At 41.7% G+C, this 13542-nt stretch overlaps 2 protein-coding genes across 3 annotated transcripts in view; one reads left to right on the top strand and one right to left on the bottom strand.

Moving 5' to 3' along the window:
• kiaa0825 (KIAA0825 ortholog) overlaps positions 1-9785 on the bottom strand; it is a 117318-nt gene extending 107533 nt beyond the window's left edge. Inside the window, exons 1-2 of one of the 2 annotated variants that reach the window (XM_085787085.1) lie at positions 9361-9785; positions 5812-5963 (exon numbers count right to left, since the gene is read on the bottom strand). In XM_085787085.1, the coding sequence (XP_085643211.1) occupies positions 5812-5942 (131 nt within the window). In that variant the 5' untranslated portion in view covers positions 5943-5963; positions 9361-9785. The remainder of the gene's footprint in view (positions 1-5811; positions 5964-9360) is intronic. The other variant, XM_085787084.1, reaches the window with a different exon arrangement.
• Positions 9786-10616: 831 nt separating this feature from the next.
• slf1 (SMC5/6 complex localization factor 1) overlaps positions 10617-13542 on the top strand; it is a 37221-nt gene continuing 34295 nt past the window's right edge. Inside the window, exons 1-6 of the mRNA XM_085788260.1 lie at positions 10617-10749; positions 11203-11281; positions 11475-11700; positions 11787-11940; positions 12894-13016; positions 13191-13256. Coding sequence (XP_085644386.1) covers positions 10639-10749; positions 11203-11281; positions 11475-11700; positions 11787-11940; positions 12894-13016; positions 13191-13256 — 759 coding nt within the window. The 5' untranslated portion in view covers positions 10617-10638. The remainder of the gene's footprint in view (positions 10750-11202; positions 11282-11474; positions 11701-11786; positions 11941-12893; positions 13017-13190; positions 13257-13542) is intronic.

A 13542-nucleotide genomic window follows, 5' to 3' on the forward strand; every position in this document is an offset into this window, starting at 1 on the left:
CATGTAAGACAGTGTGAGTGCGTGTGTGTGCATTATGCGAGCATGCGCGCGCACGTGTGTGGGCCGATATACCTGCATAATTAAACATGTTATAGTGCTGTGTATTCATAGGTGTGTGAGTGCACAAAGCTGCACACAGGAACATGTGAATGTATCGCAGTGTATAATGTCAATAAGTGATAGCTCACACCTCATTCCTTTTTGATGGCTTTTCCACCCAAAGAAATAAAGAAATGTAATACATAGCAAGACATAATCAGTTGATAAATGAAAATATTAATTAGTTGCAAGTTACATCTCTGTCTCCTAAAGGTGTGTGTGTGTGTGTGTCTGTGTGTAAGTGTGCAAGCCAAAGTGCCTTTTCCCCATCACACATGCCTGCTCGTCCCCTACTGCAGGTCTATAAACCGCCTCCTGCCTGCTTCTGGGCCATGAACACATCCAGATGTCTTACAATGGCAACACATTAAATAACCGTTCAATCTGACACACTTTCGTTTCAGTGGGGAAAAACGCAAGGGGATAAAATGTTATAGACTGTTACAAACCACTATCCCCTAGATTGAACACTGCCTAATGCTATCGTTCTACCTCTTTAACTATTTTCCTCCTGCTCGCTTTCCTCCATCTTCTTTAGGCCAAATGAAGCATCTCACTTTACTCTCTCACACCAACCTGCTGACTGAAGGAAAGCTGGGTTATAAAGTGGGTGCATTGGAGAGAATTGTGCCAGTCAATCCTACCACTAATTATGGTAGGCCTTTACGATGTTTTTCATCTTGTGTATGTGTGTTTTTCTGTGCTGCTGTACATGTTCATACTTTTCTTACATAAACACTGTATAGGAAGGAGGTTGCATTAATATGTGACACATTTGCAAATCAAACTATACTTGCACACAGCTCGCTGGCTGTAAAAAAAAAAAAAAAAAAACAGCTTCAGGAAGGGCCAAGGAAAGCCAGCGTGCATCAGGATTGCTGATGGCACTATGTGTAAAATTAATAGACACCGCTTTATACAACACAAAGGACTATTCAGATGCTGGTTTGTTTATGTGACCTCTGACTTTGCTTTCCCTAAGGAGAATACAGCAATGAGTTTCTGAGAAGAAGTACTTACAGCACACTTAAAATAACAACATTTTCCCATCACATAGGATGAGCAGAATATAAAAACATAAGTTTAAGAATAAATCCTGAAATAATATATATTCTAAATTTGATTTTTTTACCATAGATTTCAGTCATGTGCCATGCCTTGCAATGAAACCTTGCTGTAGAATAAATGGCAGCGCAGAGCACTGTATGTGTGTTTATAGTACATCATAAACATGGATGTTCATTCTGGGCTCTACCCCAGGACATTACATAGACAGCAGGTTTCAAATGGACTCCCATCTGTAGCTGACTTTTCACTGACTCTCTGAAGTTCATTAAAAAACACAAACCAAAGGTAGAGCAAACCATCTGAGGTGAGATTAAACTGCAGTTCCATGGGACATCCAGCTTGTTAGCCCAGGACACGGTCAGATTTTAGTGCAGTTTCTGGGACTCAATTGTGCCATATGTGGAGCAGAAATTGATGTTTGACTTTAAACACATGTGAGGCCATGGACAAAGACAGGAAGGAGATGGCTTTTAAGCTTAATACTCATTCCACTCCCAATCTTCTCTCTCTTGCCTTCTCACAACACAACAATGTACTCTAATGGCTACAGCAACAGCACTTGCTGCAGATATATTTTCTAGCTTTGCCTCCATCCTCTCCACCCACACCCCTCTTCCTTTCATTCTTTCCCCTCAAAACTCTTACTTTCCTAATTTCCTTTTCTTTACTCTCGCCTTTCAATTACCCCTCCTTAGGGCCTGGTGCTGTAAGTTATAAAGTCAATGTGGATGGTCTGTGTCAAGAAGTCCATCCAGCTCTCCACAATGTTGTGACCTTTTGCCCACCAATGTGAAAGCTACTTGCAGCCTAATCAACTTGGCAGGATTAGCTCCGAACCTGATGACTTCCACTGCCAACAGCTCAGACGCCAGGGAAAGAGACAGAAAGAGAATGAGAGAGGAGGAAGGTAAAAAAAAAAAAAAAAAAGGGCAGAAAACAGAGGAGTCACAGAAAATAAAACCATTCAACTTTCTGAGTAAAGACGACAATGGACCGACCAGTAATGGCAAAAATGGTGGAGGAGAACTCAACAAAAGACCCGTAGAATGAGAAAAGAGGGAGAGGAAACTAGGAAGAAAAGATTCTTTAGGCTTCTTGACAAACATGTCAATCATCTTACCCTAACTGAGACGCACACATACTCACACTTGCACTTCCAGTGCTGAAGTGAAATCTAATTGTTTTTCAGACCATCCTAGCTAGACAGTCGACACCGCAACCACCACCCCCCCAACCCTCACCACCGCTGAGAGAGAAAGGGAGCAACCGGAGGTCTTTTATTAGATATGATGGCACATTTCACAGCTCCCTGACTTACAGAAACCCAATCCCGCGATTAGTCAGCGCTTTGACGTTATCTTAAGTTCCTTGTCAGAATTAATTTAGTGTGGGTGGGCTGCTGTGGGGCTGTCTGTCTGTCGCGCTCTGCTCCCCTCCGCTTGCCTACAGGAGGTGGGGGGTTGGAGGCAACGGGGGCAGGAAGATCCCTTTCAAATAAGCCCCAGATCCAGTCAGTGCCAAACCAGCCGCCTGAGAACTAAATATCTCCTCCATCAAAGGGCCCCATTCTGCGAGGGGAAAGGGAGTGAATGGGCTTGAATGAACAGGCTGAAAACAGATCCTGTTCTGGCCCAGTCTGTCGCCCACTTAGTGCCCTGGGCCCTCAACCCCACAGCCACCCGGGCCCAGCCAATGATACCGGAGAACCGATACAACTGATATACTAACTTAACACACGTGTCACGCACAGCTAAACACAAAATCAGCTATATACTGCAAGGACTACAGATTAAGGAATTTTGTTCAATGAAAGGGAATCTTGCAAGATATTTTCCTGCAGCAGACTTCCAACTCCACCTGCCTGCAGACATCAAAATATCCTGACTATCAGCAGTGCTTACACTCACAGGGAATCAAATTTAAAAGTATTGATATTGTACCCTGATCAAGATTGGCAGGCGACTAGTGAGAGCCATTTGCTTTGCCAGTGTGAAACTGGAGTCCTGTCTACAGTCTCGGGGCCTGTGCTGACACTTCATTAGAGGTCTTTTCCTGGTGGCACACCACTCCCCCACCCAATCCTGCACCGCGCCACTGTCCCATCTGATGAAAACTAATGGATTACAGCATTTCAATTTGGGGGAGCCAGCTCCGTTGTCAGCCTATCTTAATCTCCTTCAATTAGGGAGTAGCTCTTAGGAAAATCTCTGACATCTGAGAACTGGGAGCAAGCCAGTCACTTTGACCCATAAACTGGTTCAAGTCCTTCATGGGTGTGAGCAGCGCTGTCTGCCCCATTTCTCGGTTTCCCTTTCCTCTCCTCCGCTTCCGTAATTTGTCCCAGATACTGATAAGTCAATTAGGCGGCAGGTGAGTGAGTGAGTGAGTGAGTGAGTGAGTGAGTGAGTGAGTGAGTGAGTGAGTGAGTGAGTGAGTGAGTGAGTGAGTGAGTGAGTGAGTGAGTGAGTGAGTGCGTGAGTGAGTGAGTGAGTGAGTGAGTGAGTGAGTGAGTGAATGTGTTTGGGTGTATGAATCTGCAGCCCGCCCTGACTGAGGCGAAAATGAGGCCTTGCAAGATTTTGTTTGTCTGGACGTGTGCTGCTGACAGTATTAGGGCTGTCCTGAAGTAGTCTGGGAGGAAGTTCACTGCAGCCTGACAGAGATACTGACCAGTGGTCCCCCACAGCGAGAGGAGGATTGCCTTATTTTTAGCCCCATTCTCCATTATCTGGACGCTTTGTTCTCATAATGGTTATCCCTCTCCCATCTGCAGGAACACAAAATAACCCTTTAATGCTTAGAAAGCAGAAAAATGGCCCGGCCTTCAGTAATAAGCCTTGAATTACCTACCCAAGGGTTTTCGTTTCAAGATGTGGAATCTTCAATTATTATGTTCCCATTTAGAAGGAGGAAGGAAAGAAAGAGAGAGAAGGGGAGGGAGACAGAGAGAGAGAGTGAGGAAGGGATGAGTCCCAGACACTAATGGTGCCAGAGTGAGGCTTTGTTCACTTGCTACATTTAGCCTGTCCTTCATCATCTGCCCTCAGCCTCACAACTCCACAAACGATAAAAGACCCGAAATATAGATTTCTCTCCTTCTTCTCCCCCCATATATCTCTCTTTATCAATCTATTTGTGCTCTTCAACTATCCCTGTCTGACAATCATTGACAGACATCTATATTTCAGTCTTCGGTGACAGTGCACAGGGGAAAGAAATTTAATCTAAGTTGTTAAACTGTACTTTCTGCCATAATGACTCAAGGCAGGACTGTTTGAGCAATTAATGGGAGACACTAGGACTGATTTTTCTCTCATGTTATGCTTTCAAACACTTGACCCTAAATGTTAAGAATACTGTGAGATAATTCTCAAAGTTTGATAAAGGCCATTTTAATGAATCTAAATGCCACTATCAGCTCAACCATGAACATGGAGAGAAATAGAAAGAACAAATAATTTAACTTCAGTGAAAGTCAGCAATGCAGAAGCAGAAGCAATGTTAAATACATTACATATAAATCTAAACTAGCCACCTTTAAGTTACTTATACTGAAATGCAGTGATTAGTCTAAATCCTGTAGCTCTCTCTGCCTTCATGATGAATGAAGATAAATTAACTCTGATGTGACATTGCAACATCTTTTAAAAATAAATAGTGCATATTATGTCCGAAGTGCAAGGACAGCCATTGTCATCTCATATTTTTTCCTACTGTGGAAATGTGTCTGAATTGTACTGTTCGGCTGTGGAAATTACTGCATTTAGTTTCAGAGTCACTTGAAATCAGAGTTTGAATTTAATTACTGCATTTTATATTCAAGACCACACAGCCACAGTAATGATCTTCTATTTCAGACTTCCACTCTGCTGCTACAGTTAGAGTCTTACTGTAGGTCTTTGTACTGCGTCGACTCAATGCTCTGTTAGATGTCTGTTTTACTCCAACTAAAGAAATCAGGCATAGCTAAAACTCTGGATATTGCTTATAGTAAATTAGAGTTTGTGTGTGACTGTGTGTGTGTTTGTTTTAAGTCATCTGTCAGTCATGTAGGTAGCTCCTCTGTTAAAAGTGATTCCTGCTGTCTGCTACCTCTCTCAGCAGTAGTCAGCATAAAAAACATGTTTTCCTACCTTGAGCGTGAGACATTTTTTGGCCTTAATCTTCGTACAGGTCTGAACTTCCACTTAGATTAAAATGATCAAGGACAAAATACCAATCAAAGAAAACATGCAGCTTTCATTGTGTTTTGTCAAAGATACTGTTTAACATTTATGTCACTGTGGCAGTGTTGAATTGTGCATTATATTGCACTCTGCTTCCTGTCATTCACCTGACATCCACAGAAAGAAGTGGATACCTCCTCCAGAAAATAATACCTAAAAACATTCTGCCATAAAAATCTCACTGTTACAATCATGTCTTCTTATTTGGGTTTTTGTCAACAGTGCTTTCAATCTGACTTTGACACTGTGAAGCTTAAATTCTAAACACTTATCAAAAGCCAAAGTATAAACCATTGGAGGAAGTGAAATTTGAAGAAAAGGGAAAACTCTAAAACTCTAAATGACAGAGCTATTCAACTTTGATGTCAGAAAGATCATGATGGCATATTAAATCAGTGTTTCTACTGCTCTGACTGACCTGCTGGCATTGAGATTGAGTTTCTCCTCTGTGTCTTTAAGGAACTGCTCAAAGTCCAGCTCACTGGAAACCCCTGGAGCTAGCAGCCCAACAAAGGCATGGTCATCAGGAAAACTCCCCGGCCACTCCATGCTGCTCTGCAGGGACAGGAACTAGAGAGAGAAAGAGGAAGATGAGATATAGAGGCCCTAATAGCATTAAAACACAACACATGGCTTGTACCTCTTTAAACAAAATAATGCAAATGCAAAAGTGTATGATCTAGTGTCTTTTTTTCCAGAAACCACCCGCAAACATTTACACAAACACACATGCCGTACACACATACAGTATGCACACACAAACACACAATCATATCATCAATAATAATTTGATATTTTCTCAAACAGTCTTATTATGAGGCACAAATCAATTGCACCTGAGAGACCTGAAATAATAGGAAGCTTATCATCAACAAAAGCGGTTTCTTCCAGTTCCACTCCTCTTTCCTCAGAAAATAATTTGCTATAGGAGGAGACCCCGATCAAAATTCATTGCCTCAGACTCTAACCATTTCCACCTACTGACACTAGAGTGAGTTAACACAGAGGGAAAAAAAATAGACCAAATAAATAAACAATGAGGTGAGATGCTCTTCAGTCAAGGCTTTAAATAAACAACTCATCTCCCTACATCTCTCAGAGCTGAGGGCCACCCCCCTACCCTGTGGTGCTTAACGCTCATGCTAACAGCCAATCCCACGCCGGTGCCGCGTTGCTGGGTCTCATATCAACATTGTCATCAACACGAGTCAAGTGGAAGGTAATGGAGAGTGTCTGTGTCAATTTGGCTTTCTCACACTCCGCCTCTCGCCCCTTCCTCGTCATCTGCTCTGATTTTAATAATCCCTGTCAAACTCCAAACAGCTCGCCGTACTGCGCTCCGCTTCTTTGCTGCTGCATACAGTCTATGCCACTCTCCCTGACAGGGCAGACAGGAAGCTCAACATTCATTTAGTCTGTACAAAGGAAGGCCTGTCCAGCTGGACAAATATTATTTTCCTTCGCTGACAGCTCACCAGTTAAGCTTGTCCTTTATTATTTCTCCCTCTCTTCTTCTCTCTTACTGTTTCCCCTCATCATCACACTCCCTCTGCGCCTGAGAGGAGGTCTATGCACAGCCATTGCTGAAATGGAGGAAGATTTTCAATCCATGGATTAGAAATTCAACATTGTAATTATATGGGCTGAGCCACTGTGTGTGTGTGTGTGTGTGTGTGTGTGTGTGTGTGTGTGTGTGTGTGTGTGTGTGTGTGTGTGTGTGTGTGTGTGTGTGTGTGTGTGTGTGTGTGTGTGTGTGTGAGTGAGTGTAATTTTGAATAGTGTCTACAGCATCATACTTCTCTTTATGTTTGAAACACAGACGGACAGAAGGTCTGTGTGTACACTGAATGTCTGCTGGGTGTCTACCTCTCGGTGTGCCAACGTATCATCTGTTACCTTAAGCAAGAGTGTGCACATCCAAGTGTGTCTGCGTCAGGATTCTCCAAGCAGCACACAGGGCCTCATTAGTACTATACTTTAAATCATCGGGTCTCTATTGTCTTGTCATTAGCTCTTTACAAAGCAGATGTTGGAGGAGCCCCTGTGTGTTTCACAGTGTTGCAACAGGGACGACTGGGCCAAGCGCTGCCTGCCTCAGACATCCACTCCACAGCTATTAGAACATAGGAAGAAACACAGTCTCACACACACGCACAAACACACACACATCAGTGCCCTGTCTCTCTTGCTGCTGCCTGTCTACCCCAGCTAGGCTAACACACAGGCCCATTTACTGTAATGAGTTTGTCCTGAAATATTTAGCAGCACGTCCCCCCAGGCCGCCGCTTTAAAGCCACTTAGAGCATGTCAAGTTAAAGTCAACATTATTTTAAAGGGGATACCTAACAGTCTGCTGTAAAGGAAACATTATAAATTAAACAGGTGCATATTCGAAAATCACAATACTGCTGAGAACTATCTCATGCATACCCACGGGGGAAACAGGGCTTCACTGTTACTGTGCAGTCATGTGGTTTTGTTACTCTGCACTGGGTTTGACTGATTTTCCTCCTTTACAGTAAGTCCTATCCGCTCAGTGATGGGCTGAAGTCGCTTCAGATATGATATAGTGATAGTTCTGCTAAATGTAGGCGGCACTAATGTTATTACAATGTATTGGTCACTTTTTTCTTTACTGCAGGGAAATATGTGGACATAATATCCTCTTGAAATATGTTGTGTAAGATTGTTTGAAAATTGCAGAGCAACGACTAACAAATGCCTGTGTGATTAGCTTACACTGAGGGAATGAATAATACATAACTTAATCCTGGTATTACTTTTCGTTGCTGTTTTGCGAAATAATCATCATCATTCAAGAGTATTAAAGTACCCTGAGCAATGAGTCAATTACAGACACTGAATATTGTCTGCAGCAGATCATATTGTGTAGCTCACTTCAACCCCCCCAGCCCCCACGTGGGATTTCAGTAAACTCATACAGTACACCTATCACATGGAAATATTTGCTGTATTACAAATGACGTACAATTACTACTTACACAAAGGTAATATGTTTATGGTTGACAACTACAGTAAAAATGTGGGATGTAAGGCAAATATGGCACTGTAAAGCTGCAAAATGTCACAATAATGAAAAATACTGGAATAGCCTACTCAATTCAGAGGACCCTGAGTAAAACTATCTGACCTCTTGGTCTAACACCCAAAGACTGAAAAGGAAGGAGGAAAATCACAACAATTGAGAAGCCAATGGCCTGGAATATCAGTGCTTTCATTTTTCTTTATCTATAAATATGAACATTATTTTTGTTAATTGTGTTTATTAAAAGACTAATAAATTATCAACTAATAATTTCAACAATAAAGGGTACACAACTTTAATCTCATTTGATTATAAATTTTATAATTGTCTTGATACAGTGTGTGTGTGTGTGTGTGTGTGAGAGAGAGAGAGAGAGAGAGAGAGAGAGAGAGAGAGAGAGAGAGAGAGAGAGAGAGAGAGAGAGAGAGAGAGAGAGACCCCCTGTTAACTTGTTTTGCCATGTGACCTCACTTTTGTCCAATGATAATATAAACTGGAGGACAGTGGCCAATCATGGCATTGATGATAAAACCAGGAAATATTTGGAATTTTTGGCATTTTAAAATAAATAAATAATTAAATTGTCATTGATCATCAGCTGTGAACAAATAATTTCCTAGAGCTTGATAATGATGAACATTTGATATTGTTTTAACATGAGACTCTTTTAAATTACCCATAAGATACACATTAGATAAGATAGATAGATAGATAGATAGATAGATAGATAGATAGATAGATAGATAGATAGATAGATAGATAGATAGGTAGATAGAAGAAGTGTATTTTTTGATGTTAACAGGCCACTTGTGTCTTTTTACAAAATGTTCACACTGCACCCATGTAACATAAACATTTGAACAGTTGCAGTGATTCCGCTTTAATATGAGCGACAACACGTTTATGATTTCAATATCTTACCTTTTACAAGCTCCTTTTTATTCGTTTCTCGATTAAACTTAATCCATAGCAGGTGGGGAAAACGTGACCAGCGTCATTTGCATTCACTTACTGCCGACATTTGTCTACTACAACAATTTATTTCAGCAACAAAGCTGTAAACCAAGACAGTTCGGCAGCAAAAGTGTCACCACGTAATAAAATTAAACGACTGGTGGAAGGCTAACGTTAATCTATCGCTGTCCCTGAATGTCAACACGCCGCACTGTATCTTTTCTCTAAACAGACGTATGGTTTCATAAGCAGCGTCTCGGTCAGAATCAAACCGATGCAAACGATCGATATAATCGATATTTCCGTTAATCAATTAAGGCAGAATGATAACCAGTTACTCTGGTTGTTTCCGGGAGCTGAAAGCGTCCGTGACAACAACCTGGAAGTAGCTCCATGAAAACTTCCGCTCTATGGAACATACCAACTGACAAACTAAATAGGGGGGTTGACTCCATAGTGCGTGAATAAGACGTGAATCTAACCACAGCTGCATATAATTTTACGTAAGACGAGGTTTTAATAAAATTACATATATATACTTTTGATGTAAATATGTTGTTTAAATGTCGCTCATATGTAATATATACAATAATATTTGAAATTATGTCCCCTCTGTTAAGTAGTTAACTAAACCAACACATGTCAGTTTGGCGATGAAAAAGCTGAAGGATCCTGAAGATAACCGTCAAATAAAAGTCATGAGTGAAATTCCGATACGTGTTCGACGGCGAAGTTGAACAGGTTAAGAGGAGGAAGCAGCTGAACGCTTACACTAAACACCGCCCACCTTTCTGGATGTGTCGGTGTCAGCGAGAGTTTTGGCGCCACTGTACGTAACAGGGAGGACGCAGAGCCATCAACTGTGGCAGACCACCGTTAACAGAGGTACCTGATCAGTCAGCTGTGTTTCAATCAAAGTGGATCAATCTTCGATCAATGGACAGGGTGCTTGTGTTTCGACATGTACTCAGCCGACAGACTGTAAAAGTGCAGTCTTAGTATGAGCTACACCTGTGGCAGAAAGTTTACTCTGCATACACAGATTGTTTTGTTTACGTGCAGATAGTCTCAACCTTTATTAATCTCGTAGTCAAATGACATACTCACTTCTACCGTAATGTGTCTCTCAAACAGCCCACATGTTTCCTTCTTGTTTTTCTATCCAAGCAATGTTGTCAAACCTGAATTTCAGCATGATTACCCTAAACATACAATTAACTAAATGTCATATCACTTTTCTAAAGGATGGAGAGCGGCACACATGTCTTCCAGATCTCTGGGATCAAGAGCCCTGATAAGAAGAGAGTTTTGGTCCAAGGAATCCACCGGCTGGGTGGGCAATACATAGGTGGCTCAGTGAGTACAGATCCTACCAAAACACTGAAGTGGGAAGTGAAAGTTTAGATCCAAGATAAGCTCTGTTTTGATGTCTTTTATAATTATTCAGTCTGTGAGATGCCCTCCACACCTGAAAACCTAAATAAAGAAAACCATGCACATCTGTTGAAGAACCAGCAAATAACAGTGGTCTTACTCAAAAACTGAGTTTCAGTCAATGTTCCGTTGTTGAACTATTATTTTTGATGATGTGCTGGGTTGAATGGTGAATCTGCATCATTATTCAGTGATTTGAATCATAATGATTTTTTAACCCAATGGAAGAATCCCATGCAAAATTTAGTGAAAGACTAATTAAAAAGTGAAGAGGTGTGATTGAATTTAATCCACTGTACATGTGTTGGAAAACCCAGATCTGGCTTCCTGCTCTATATTGTGTGTCCATAACCTGACATGATGATTATCTTTCAGGTCTATCAGCATGCAGGCACTCATCTCATAATCCCTCAGGTTTTGTCCAGCGAAAAGTTTTTGGCAGCCTGTGCTGCAGGTGAGTCAGGATGATTATTATAATGATGATAATGAATCATGAATGAATGTTTAAGAATAATTCATATATGATCTCCCTGATTTTATCTGCTCATCTAATTTAACTACCTCCAACACATCGTTGTAGCTCTCCTCCTTTGAAGTTCCAAGACTGACACAACACCACTCTTCTCCCTTTGGTTTCTCTAAAACAGGGAAGTGGGTTGTGACTCCAAACTATGTGTTGGACAGTGTGAAGAATGGTTCCTGGCTTGCAGAGGGACCTTATGAGGTGGCCATCTCCACAGGGGCCACATCTGCCTTCTGCCCAGCCAGACAGTGGAGGGAGAAGGTTGTCAGTGGCAGATTAACAGGGGCCTTTCAAGGGTGGAAAGTTCTCCTCATGGTCCAGGAGCCCACACGCAGAGCCATGTTCATACGGTGAGGAGTCACACAAAAAATACCACAACAATTCATCAAAGCTGCAAAGCATGATAATTAATATGCCATTCTTTAATCTTTCACAGGCTGTTAAAAGCAGGCAGGGCCAAAGTTTACAACACCCCCCCTCCCCCTCAGGCCTCCATCACTCATGTCATGATGAAACCATACATGGAAAACTCAAAACCCTACAGTGCTCCCTGCTACTCCGTCAGCCACATTGTCCAGCATCTTTTTGGGGTAAATCATACTCATTTATGTAAAAACATACAATTTATATTGATTACGTTGTATGTGTGGTCAGTAGTCAGACTTGACAGGCTCTTATTTTGCTATTGATTGGATGCACAATAGGGGTGTAGTGTACCCGAACCCGAATACGTATTCCGAAGTACACAAATAATGCTTTGATCCCGAATAGTTTTGCTGTCCGAAGTTTCTCCTCATAATTCGGGAGATTTTTTCTAAAGAAAAGGAAACGTTTGGGTCTGCAACAGCACATAACCCTGATTCTGGTTCACACTCCAACATAGGTGGCGGTAATGCACCTTAACGTTTGTGCGCCCACCATAGAAGCACAACACAAGTAGAGTGTACAGTCTGGTAGAGTGTCAAACACTATGGTCAAACCATGAATGTATTATATTATCGAGCAGGCAGCACTGCCGGCTGCCGCGACGGGAGTCATTTGTGCCTAGTTCATGTTTTCTTTCATTGGGATTGCTAAAAACAGCAACTCCCTGCATGCATTGCATTGCAGTAGACAGGAAGTGCTTACCGATACTTCCAGGGTCACCGTTCAACAACTTAGCATTTTTCTCATAGACAATAATGGGAAAAGAAGCGGCTATAAAACGGTGGATAATTTTTGTGTGTCACAACTCCCGCAAAACGACTCGTTTCACTACCAGAATTTGATCCATTCAGTCCGAATACGTTTGTAAAGTCTAGAAGAGCCGCACGATTAAATTATTTTATTCCCATTCTAGTTAGCCGGCTAGCTCAGCGTAGCACTAGCTAATCTGAAGTCAGTGCGCCCACTTCCGGTTTCTTTCAGAATAATAAAATTTGAAGTTTTTTTTTAAAAGCCCGAATCCGAATACAAACAGTGCACTGGCTGTACACCCTATTGAAACTTTTGCATGTAAGAAAAATTATGTCTATAAGTCTATGCTTTCCTTTGTCTTTGGCAGAGCAATTGTGTGGATATCATGAAGACACATGAAAATCCAGCAGAATCAAAGACGGCCAATTTTATTGATGTTGACCTCTCTAATCTGGAGACAGAGCTCAGGGACTATGTCATCAAACAGGAGGTTTGTTTGTTTGTGTGTGTGTGGAACCAAGTATTGAAGTTTAGTTTCTAGTAAGCGTTTAATGCACTCAGTTATCGCTTAGTTAGTCTACATAATGTGGTACATGATTGATTGATTACCCGTTTTGGCTGATTTGTATGTGTTCAATATTCTTAATAGGGTCTTTTTCAGCAGGGTCGGCAGAGACTGTGCTTTCTTGAATTTCTGGGTTACCATGACCCTTATCGTCCACAGTCACAGGTAGACATGCACACACATACCCCTCTACCTACCCCAAACACACACAAACACACACACACACACACACACACACACACACACACACACCTCTGATCACTACCATACATCTCTAAAATAACTATGTGTTTCATCAGGAAGATCAGGTCATTCAATTTCCTTTATGTCATACATTTCAATGGAAAGCGACATGTAGAGCAAGGGCACATCATACTCAGGTCACTGATTTAACCACTACTGTCAGCTGAGCTGAGAGTTCTGATTGGCAGGCCTATTAACAATGCTCTCC

Source organism: Trachurus japonicus, chromosome 9, assembly GCF_045865225.1.
Source record: "Trachurus japonicus isolate A0001 chromosome 9, Traja_1.0".
Taxonomy (NCBI): domain Eukaryota; kingdom Metazoa; phylum Chordata; class Actinopteri; order Carangiformes; family Carangidae; genus Trachurus; species Trachurus japonicus.